Source organism: Helianthus annuus, chromosome 12 (assembly GCF_002127325.2).
Source record: "Helianthus annuus cultivar XRQ/B chromosome 12, HanXRQr2.0-SUNRISE, whole genome shotgun sequence".
NCBI lineage: Eukaryota > Viridiplantae > Streptophyta > Magnoliopsida > Asterales > Asteraceae > Helianthus > Helianthus annuus.
Window position 1 is genome coordinate 68,346,941 of NC_035444.2, and position 11,151 is coordinate 68,358,091.

General features: G+C 38.6%; 1 protein-coding gene across 2 annotated transcripts; it reads right to left on the reverse strand.

Moving 5' to 3' along the window:
- Window positions 1-4,797: 4,797 nt before the first annotated feature.
- LOC110895253 lies at window positions 4,798-8,253 on the reverse strand. Of its 2 annotated transcripts, XR_002566995.2 has the most exons (3): window positions 7,611-8,253; window positions 4,980-6,934; window positions 4,798-4,889 (listed from the first exon to the last, which is right to left on the reverse strand). XR_002566995.2 is itself a non-coding variant. In XM_022142532.2 (2 exons), exon 2 carries the CDS (start codon window positions 6,904-6,906, stop codon window positions 5,122-5,124), a length of 1,785 nt encoding a protein of 594 aa, XP_021998224.1. In that variant the 5' UTR covers window positions 6,907-6,934; window positions 7,611-8,253; the 3' UTR covers window positions 4,923-5,121. The 2 variants fall into 2 exon arrangements, 1 of the variants encoding a protein (XP_021998224.1); XM_022142532.2 differs by lacking the exon at window positions 4,798-4,889 and having other exon boundaries at window positions 4,923-6,934.
- Window positions 8,254-11,151: the final 2,898 nt, after the last annotated feature.

The following is an 11,151-nucleotide window of genomic DNA, read 5'->3' on the forward strand; positions in this document are numbered from 1 at the left end:
AATTGATTATGCTTGAAACCATGAGAAATAAGTAAACGGGTCACGAATACGAGTGTAATGAATCGAATTGTGGAATTTGGATGTTGGGGGTATGAGGATTAGCATTGGGATGATTTGGGGGTTTGGTAAATTGTTAAATCACGTTTTGGGATCTTCGGGGTGCACGAACGGGGGGTCAAAAAGCTCAAAGAACAAAAAATCGGACGTCGGACCCGCAGGTCGCGTCGCCGACGCCCTATTTCGTTGTCGACGCGGGGCCGACGCAGGAATTCCATTTTTCGTGTTTTTCTTTGTTACCAAGGCCGCGTTAAGCTTCCTACGACACCCCAAGCCCGCTATAGAGTTTTGTGGGGTGCGAGTAAGGACAGAAAACGTACGGAGGCTCGTACGGTTAGGGTGTGTAATTGTTAGATTTCATTATGTACACGATTAAGGCTTATATGTATGTTAGTACTTGAATGTAATTCACGTGTGAACGGACGAAATCTAGTATTTAAGCATGTTTGTAAATGGAAAAAGGGTGTGCCTAACAATTTATGGTACTTGAAGGAAATTAAATGAATGAGATTGTATGTGTGATTATAAATAAGAATTCACAGTGAGTGTATGTAGTACGAACTTATAGGTGTATACATGTGTATGTGAAACGTAAGTATGTGCTCGGATATATGAATGTATATGCATATGATGTGATCTAGTGAATGTAGAATAATATAATATGTTTATGTGAAGTCGTGGGGTTCTCATTTAACATATAATAATAGTAAAATACTTCTATCTATATGATATATGTAACGGAACCCCAAGAAAAAATAACCGAGCCTTGTGAGGGAATATTGGAGAAGAAACGGTCTTTTTTTCTTCTGTATTTAACAAAAAGTAAATCTTATTTACTAGATGATTGTAGATTTCAATATATATTATCTTATGTATTACAATAAAATGAAGGAGGGCAAAAGGCAAACTATTTTTTTAATTTGCTTCTATTTTACATTGATTTGGATGTTAATTTTTTTTAGATGGGTGTACATATTCAGACACCTTATTCCCTAAATCCACACCCTTCTAGACGCCTCGTATAGCCCTATACGAGGCGTATAGGTTTGCTTTTCCCGACCGGCTTCTGCACCTCGTACAACGTCACATCAGTCAACTTATACGGGGAGTCTAGCCCTGTACGAGGGGTCAATACGAAGGCACTTAGACGCCTCGTATAGGTCTATACGAGGCGTCTTGGACTGACCGATTTGACTATGATGAGACTATGCCCGACATGACTTAAAGGCATACGGGGAGTAAAGACCTATACGAGGCGTCTTTAGCTCACATAAAATGCAACCTACAGTGCGTTCTTGGTCCACATCCGAGCATTCAACAAACAAACACTCACATTCTGTTTCTTCTTTTATTTGTCTTTGCGTTATTATCATCCCGGAGTGTTGAAATGTCATCATATTGGGACGACAACTATATCTTCGGGCAGTATTCTAGCGAAAAGTGGGGGCACGAAAGCGTTCCGGTAACAGTTATTAGCGTAAATGTTTTAATTACTTGTTGTTTTAGTTTATTATTTACTAATGATGATACGGTTGTCTATTTTGGAGGAGTCTGGCGTTCCCGATTCTAATGAGCAAGAGGAGGTTGTGTCTAGTATACAAGGAAAACAAAACAGCCCGTTTCTAGATTTGAACAAGCATCCTCCTGTTGATGAAACAGCCCCTGTAGATGACTCATACCATGCTAGTGGATACGGAGGAGACGGTGGATACGGAGGAGACGGTGGATACGGAGGAGACCGTGGATACGGAGGAGACGGTGGATACAGAGGAGACGGTGGATACGGTGGATACGGGGGATACGGTGGATACGGTGGATATGGTGGATACGGTGGATACGGTGGATACGGATTAATTATTGTTATTGTTATTATTATTGTTATTAGATATTATTATTATTATTATTATTATTAATTATTGTTAATATTATTATTATTTATTAATTATTATTATTAAAAACATTATTATTATTGTTATTTATTATTTATTAATTATTATTATTATTTATTAATTATATTATTAAATATTATTATTATTTATTAATTATTATATTATTAATATTATTATTATTATTATTAATTATTGTTATTGTTATTATTATTATTATTATTGTTATTAAATATTATTATTATTATTATTATTATTAATTATTGTTAATATTATTATTATTTATTAATTATTATTATTAAAAACATTATTATTATTGTTATTTATTAATTATTATTATTATTATTTATTAATTATATTATATTATTATTATATTATTATTATATTATTATTATTATTTATTTATTTATTTATTTATTATTGTTTTATTTATTATTGTTTGTATACGTATACAGTATTTATTATGGAGGACGATCTGATGCCGGGCGATGACATTCACTTAGAGCCGGTTCAGCAGGGTCCACGACGGAGACAGCGACCGCCTGTGGATACGCTGCAGGGGCATCCATATCTAGAGTTTCCCGACGGCACCGACGCCGCCCGTCATTGCCAGAAGCTTAGGAGGATGCACGTTGGATCGCATACATCGATCGACTGGGATGCGATGGATGAGATTGCTGAGACGCCGAGAGTGCGTCGGTTTATACCTATCGATTCGCCGTGGCATCGTCTTTTTGATTTGGCGCACACGCCGACCTACAGGGAGCTGCTGGTCGAGTTCCTTTCGTCATTCACATTTCACCCTCCTGGGGAGCCAGTGCCGCTTCCGTACCCAGGTGCTCCCCATCCGCCTGAGGTTTCTTTCAGGCTTGCTGGCGTTATGCGTTCGATGACGCTAGCACAGTTTGCGGTGCATTGTGGTTTATACATGCAGGAGGAGATCGAGACTGAGATTTACACAGCGGGGCTAGTGGTGGTTGAAAAACCCACTCTTGTAGGGTTTTGGCAGGTGATTGCGGGGGCGGATCATTGGGAGCACGAAAAGTCGAAGGGGAGGGTGTCGTTTGTTAGGGACCCACTATACAGGTATGTACGTTTATTATTGCAATTATTGTGATTATATGCACTGTTTATTAATCTCTGTTTTTGTATTTCGCTAACACTATCTGCAGGTATCTGCACCATTTGCTCGCCACTTCTATTTCAGCGCGCGGCTACAGCCGTGAGTGGTGTACGACCACAGATCTTTTTTTCCTTTATTGTTTGCTGTATAGGAGGCCGTGCGCGCTAGCACACGGTCTAGCCCAGTACTTCGCCTCCGGCCATCACCGGCAGGAGCGCGGTTTTTTGTATGGCGGGGCTTACGTGACCGTCATTGCCCGTTCATTGGGCCTCGTACCACACCAGGACCCACATCTACGGACGCCGGCGATCATGCCGACGCGGATGGGTATGCAGTCGCTATGGGGGATGAGGGTTATCAAGAGGTTCCCCGTTGGCCCGCGGTTTAAAAACCGCGACGGGGGCGTATGGACAGAGGAGGCCCTACCAGAGCATTTCGAGCCCGTTCATCCTCCTGCAGATCCTGCTGATGTAGTGCCCGTGGAGGACCCTCCGGAGGATCTAGACGGTGCAGCTCCGCCACAGCCACCGCCACCTGCCGGGGCACCTCAGTTTCCACGTCACGTTATTCGAGGTCATGCCCCAGGAGCTGCGCTACATCCGGATGTACGAGCCGAGCTTGACAGGCTCCACGATTTGGTAGGTTGGCTGGTACGGGCGGAGCAGGATAGACGAGAGAGAGGAGGATGGCCTCCGATACCGCTTCCACCGGTTCGAGCACCACATCAACAGCACCAGCCGCAGCAGCAGCATCAGGATTCAGATTCGGATTTGGATGCATAGACCTGTTGTTGTTTTTATTGTTATTATGGATGTACAAACTTATCTTATATATTTTTGTTATGGATGTAAAAAGTTATCTTATATATGTCATATTTATGTTTGTTTTCAGTTATTCGGTTACTTAATGATTGTTGTCTTAAATTTAGATAATACGGAAACAATATAACCCCCTGAATATAATACGGAAACAATATTTGAAAGAAATAAAATTTTAATCGAAAGAATAATATTTAAAAAAGTAAAATGTTAAAAACAATATAATATTTAATCGATATAATATATTTAAAGAGCCGATTTTTAAAATAGTTGATTTAATCGATATAAAACAAAAACTTTTTATAGTGTAAAAAACAAAAAAAAAAAACAAAACTTTTTTAAAAACCAAAAAAGAACGATTTTTAAAATTTTTGGATAGATTTTTAAAAAACAAAAACTTTTTATAGTGTAAAAAAGAAAAAAAAAACTTTTTTTAAAACCAAAAAAAATTTCAACAAAAAAACACATCTTCAAAAACTATCCAAAAAACCATACCAAAACCCACCAAAACACCCCTCATTTCAGCCAAAAAAAAAAAACCAAACATGGACGCCTCGTATAGGCCTATACCCTTCGTATAGGGTTCCTTAAACATCGTGCCTGACACCCTCTGAGACCCCATCGAATTCAGTGCATGTACGCCTCGTATAGAGCTATACGAGGCGTCTAGGTTTCAAAAAGTGTGAAAATAGGCGGACAAGGTGTCCGGATAGTCTGAGCCTTTTAGATAAACTAACACTTTTTTTAACATCAACACATATTAAAAAGCACAACACTTTTTTTTAACATCAACACGTATTAAAAAGCCTAGCGGCAGGCTGAGAAGAAGTACAAGAAAGGAAGTGAACAAAACAGAAAAACAATAACACTATACGTTACACGAAACGTGTTATTAGGGAACTGCACCACTTGATCCAAGAAAACGCTCGCGCTTTTATATCCTCCACCCCCGAGGCCCCGAGTCTAGATTAGGCTTATTCTTTTGAATACCGGATCGTTCCTAGCCTTCCACATGCGTAGATTAAAAAAAAAACGAAATGATAAAAGGTTTAAAACACTTAATTTTGATTATCCAGATTAAAAAAAAAAGGTTACATTTGATAGTCAAATGGACAAATTAAGCCGCTCTAAATTCTTTCATCTTCTCCCCTGTGTCTGTCTGTCTGTCTGCTGTCTTATGTCTGTACATTATCAATCTAACTTGTCAAATTAAATATAACTAAAACAAAACACCTCTTCAACATTCCCCCGGAGCCGCCGCATTCGCCGGTTTTTCCTCCATTGCCGCCTGAAGAAGCTCTTCAGGTGTTGCAGCAGGGTCAAGATCCCAACATCTATCCGGCAAGTTAAGAGCTTGATCTTCAAGCAAGAAAGACGGAACCTGATGCGAAAACCGCAACATCTCTCTCTTTGGAATCCAGCAAACCGCGTGTTCATCAGGATTCCTTTGGTACACCGTTTTGTACCCCTTTAACTTGACTAAAGGCGCCACGCAGACTCCGTGTTCATCGGTATAATCACCAACAACCTCCACCATTTCATACTGATGCACCACTTCTTTTGGTGTTTTCCTGTTCCAGTTTTCCGACCAGTTTCGATACACAGCCCATATATCTCCGGTTTTCGGGTAGATTCTAACGCAACCGCCTCTACCCGCCTTCTCTCGTCCTAAAAGATGAGAAAAAATGTTGACTTGGTCAACGACATCGGAATGAAACACCCTAAAACTTCCACAAGATTTCGTAAATCCGGATTCGATCCATTTCACGCAACCGAATTCCGTGTCGGTTTTTGAGCTCAAGTAGCTGATGTAAACGCGAAACGGTTTATACGAAAGGACTTGACGGATCAAACAGTAAAGACGAGGCATCCCGTCTTCTTCATCGTAAATCGCCCATATTTGTTTCGGTTTAAATACTTTCTCCGATCTGTCGTTATCAAAATCATGGAAATCAGGGTCCGGGACGATCATCGTGTTTTTCGTCTTTTTCCCGTTCTTTTCGGCTTTTGAAGCTAACTTCATTTCTTCTAACTTGACCCGAATCACTGATCGGGCTTTATCGATTAACAGCTTTCTAACATCAAGAACAGGTTCAAACGAAAAGCACCCGTTTGGTACGCTATTTACACCCGCATCTGGTTCCGTTAACGAACCCGTTTCACCGTTTGTGGCCCGTGATGCATCTCCCACTTCAATCTTTCTCTTCTTAGGAGGCCTACCGATGTGCTTCCCGTTCGCTCTTCCTCCACTGACATCCGCATTACCCGTATGAGCAAGATTAACGGATTTGTACGAAAATCCATTCGGGTCGGTGATAGCAGAAGTATTCCACTGAAACGACACATTGTTGCTGATATCGGGCCCGTTTCCAGAATGAAACGCTGCAGTGTACGAAGAGTTTGTGAACCCGTTATTGGTTGTATACGACCACGGGCAAAACGCCACCGGAGCCGTACCCGTCTCAACAGCGACAAAAACGCCACGACAGTTCTTACAAGAAAGCCTTTTGTTCACATACTTTCTAAGATATTCATATTGGACCCGACAAGACGTACACACAGTCCAAAACGTGTCGGTTCTAACTCCAGAAGATACATTTGACCGGTCAACCATAGCCAATAAGTTCTTATTCCTCCTAACATCATACGTCCTCCTCCTTGCGTTATTCGACAAAACCGTCCACGCTTCGGAAACAAGCTTAAACGCTTCATCAGCCCCGATAGTCTTGTTTTTGCCGGGGTCCAACAACGCAGCTAATCTTTTGTATTGTTTTTTTAGTACCGATCTACTTGCAGATGGATCCGATCCGAGAACCAAATACAAGTCGATTTCTCCATTGATCTTTGACTCGGTAGCCGCGTATATCTCATAAGTGGCCACCATTTGAGCAATATCCTCCAATTGGGGGCAAAAAGCTTGAGCCTTTGAAGCGTAACGCCTTGCGCCTACGAAATCTTTGACCGCAAACAGTTTCTCCGCATGTTCTTTCGCTCTAATAGCTTCTTCTATGTTAGATTCCATATCAAAGGTTTAAAATTTAAACCAGATCCTGTATAAGTTTCAAATTTCAGTAACTATATAAACTGATATCATGTAGTCTCTTCATCAATTAAAAGTTAAAACATCAAAGTTTGACTATTGGTCAAACATCTCAAATGCAGTCAACATTTGATAAAGAATGACTATTGGTCAAACATCTCTTCATCCGATTAAAACATCAAAGTTTGACTATTGGTTAAACATTTATAATGCATCTGATAACAATTTACAAACTTATAACTCATTGGTATAATTAATCAAAGAAGAACCCATACAAAATATATATCATGTTATCTCTTCAGATCAATGTTTGACTATTGGTCAAACATCTCAAATGCAGTCAACATTTGCAAAGCATCTGATAACAATTTACAAACTTATAGATCTTTAATTAGTATAATCAATCAAAGAAGAACCCATACAAAATTCCAGCATAATATCTTGTATCAAATTAAAGATAATTGTAAAAATTCAAGCATGAAACTGTTCATACTTCACAACAAGCCAACAAGATTCCACCTAATATGAAACTATTGATCAATTCAAAAATACCCAATTCGTCTAAACAAAACCCCATAAAAATTAGCCAAAAAGATCCAACCTTTATCACTTCAAAACCCTAAATTTCAAATCTTTAATCATGTCACAATTAACACCAACAAACACAAAATTAAAGCAACACTTACTTAGATCCGCATCTTACAGCAATCCAACATCAACTAGATCTCAAATCCACCGGTGGATTCCTTCTTCTTTACTTGAGAAACAAGTTAAAAGACCCACTTAACTTTTTTATAAAATCTTGAAAATTGAAAAAGGGGGGTTACAAATTTCGATCTGGGTATTGCTAAAAACTGAAAAAGTTCGCAAATTTAGATGAAAGAATGAAAACCCATGTAAAATCTTGAAAATTAAAAAAGGGGGGTTACAAATTTCGATCTGGGTATTGCTAAAGATTAATAAAGTTTACAAATTTAGATGAAAGAATGAATACCCAGATGGAATCCGGCGGTAATTGTGGCAAATCGCCGATTAGATGTATTATTGATAAGTATGGGTTATATAAATATATAATAATATGATCATGTAATGATGGCGTAGTGAAAGGTGTAAGTGAAGCTTTAAGGTTTTGTTTAGGAAGAACTTCTTTCCAGAGCAAAAGTTTTAGATTGAAGATGGGTGTACAAGTTTTACTGCAGAGTGTACAAGGGAGTGTGTCATGTGGTTTGGATTTAGAAGTTTGAGGTGTGGATAAAGAGGGGCTGCTTTTGTTTCATGTGATAAAAGGGAGTAAAGGTGCGCAGGTGGGGTGGGGTTGGGTGTTTGGTAGTGAGGAAAAGTGAAGTTTGGTTTGGTCCCAAGAGGATCCAAGACCAGAGTGGAACCCTTTTTTTATGAAGTTGAGCATTGGTAGGCACTCTGGATTATTGAGTACATTTGATGTCTTTTAAGGGTAGGGGTGTTTAACGAATCAAATAGTAATTTTTTGATCGATTTGTATTTGGATTATATTTGAATAAATCGATTTGAATTCGGATTAAAGATTCATGCCAAATTCGATATTTGATTCGATTCGTATTTGGAACTCGAATTCGAATGAACTCAAATTCACCCAAAATATTGTTGGAGTTGTGAATAAGTTTGAATATGGAACAACAAAATCGAATATGAAGTTTCTATTTCCGTGGAACAATCTATGAAGTAAATCATTTTCCTGGAATTAAACCCTTACCATGAACTCGTGAAGAACCTCCACTTAGCGGTGTTGGCGTCAACTTGTGATTAGATTCATGCAATTCCGTGAGGCTACAGTGGTGTGATAAGTTAGGTTAATGGCCAGTTGATGCTACTGTAAGTTGGTTAGGAATTATAATGGATTTATGGGTTATTCACTATTAGGCTTGGATACGAAGATATACTGCTTAGTTTTTAGTAGAACTATTGAAATGTAGATAAAAATGAATATATAATATATTTTATAAAATTATAAAAGTAATATAAAATAAGATATCTTAAGGGGTAAGGTCCCAAAAACCTCATAATAAATATTTGGGACCATACCAAAACCTTACTGATCAGCCTTGTACCTTGCGCGGCCGCGCACTGGTCTCACAAAAAGAGATTTAAAGAACAGTCAACTGTCAACACTTGCGCGCCCAAAGGAAATCATAAACCTTTGCGCCTTCTCCCATAGACAAAGGATGAAAATCCTGAAATAAACACTCCCGCCTAAATATCCAGACCTGGATATTATTTACCCAGACTTGGGATTTATTTATTCACCTGTCTCCACACGAGAAGGTGCCACACCAGATTACAGCAGTAATCTTCTAGAAGAAATACAATCGTGCACCACCAAGACGGTTACAACAGTCTGGACACGTGTCACCATCTCAGGCATCCCTGAATTCACAACGGAAGCATGCAATTGGAAAATAATCTCCACTTGATCACTTTACACGTGGCAAATCCCCAGCCTTCGATCTAAGCCACGATCCGTGTGCTCTCACGTCGGATCAAGAAGCTTGACGGAAGGGAATGTAACCGCTTACGGGGTTAGCATCTTCCGTCAACTTTTCACTAACGAGTTTTCCCGCCTAAAACGACTCCCGGCTATAAATATGAGAAGCAACCCAGGTATGAATTCAAGTTACACACACTTACAAAATACATCTTCTTCTTCATTACCAATACTTATTCTCACACCGGAGTCCGGTCAAGGAGAGAACCCTTTTCTCCCCTTGGCGAGGCTAACAGTGCTCTTTTTTTGCAGAGTTATCGGAGAAGAAGACCAGTCGGACCTGAATCAATCGAGTGGAAACCAACCTTTTATGCGGATTCAAACCCCCTAGATATCTCGGTTCCGACCAAAACTTTTCATTATTTGCAATTTAACTTCATAACTTTTGTCAATTATACTTTTCGTCTTTGGTTTAACGTTTTTTTACGTTTCGTTACGTATAGTTCTAAATTTCTCGAGTTAATACGACGCAACGTATGAGTGTGGTTCAACTTTTTTATGTTTTGTTTCAAATTTTGCAAGTTAACACGGCGCAACGTGCATGTGTGGTTCAACGTTTTTAGCTCTATTTTTCATGTTTGACAGGTTTGTCGCAACACGCAGATCCTAGGTCGAGTTAGTGTTGGTAGTCGATCACGGTTGTGTGACATTAGTAGTATTTGACAACGTTTTACGCCCCGCCGTAACGCGGGGTGTGCTTTGGGGGTTTTCCAAAGAAAAAATGGTTATGTATATGGTTGTCGTAATCTTGGCTTTAGGGGTTTTCAAAAAAAATCGATTTTTTTTACTTTTCACCCAAAGGTATTTCATAAATTAATTTTAAACCAAAACTATTTGTTTTTTTACTTTTAACCCAAAACTTTTTATCTTTTGCAATCTATCTCCACGACCTTTTTTACTTTTAACTTTGATCCTTTATAGTTTTCATTTTTCGCAAATTTTCCGCTTTATGTTTGGTTCTAAATTTTGTGACTTAACACATCGCAACGTGCGTCTTTGGTTTAACGTTTTTACGTTTCGTTCTAAATTTTGCGAGTTACCACGACGCAACGTGCGTGTATGGGTGAACGTTTTTACATCGTCTATTTTTTCCCGTTTGACAGGTTTAACATAACGTGCGGGTCCTAGGTCAACTTAGTTATAACTAAAGAATCCCCGCCGCATTGCGGCGGGTCTCAATTCTAGTTAAAATTAAAGAAGTAATATAAAAGTATATTTTAAATAAATAAAATAATGGAATTGGTGTGGTTGGTGATGTAAAAAGTAAAAGTATGAGTACCTTTCAACAATTTAAAACTTATGTTTTTGTCCTTTTGAGTTTATACACAAATAATTAGAAAAATACACACTTGTTGTAAAACAACGGTCTATTAGCAACATGAGAACAAGACTATAGAGATCAAGTAGAAAAAGAGAATATGAAGAATGTGAATTCTTATTCATTGAGTTGTGTAATACCAATTACATAAAACCTCTATTTATAGAGGTTGAACATTAATACAAATGTAATCAATAGATGGTGGTTACATATAAGGTAATCAATAGATGGTGGTTACATATGTGGAGAGTCACCACATTATGGTGCATTCATAACACTCCCCCTTGACTATCCACATGATGAAATATAATAGTCTATTATTCTTTTAATACGCTAGGTGATGCTGTCTCGTTAAAAACCTTGCTAGGAAAACCCAGTGGGATAAAAC

What these genes read in the sequence shown, in the direction of transcription:
- LOC110895253 (XM_022142532.2), bottom strand. Translation starts at nt 6,906, where the DNA reads ATGGAATCTAACATAGAAGAAGCTATTAGAGCGAAAGAACATGCGGAG.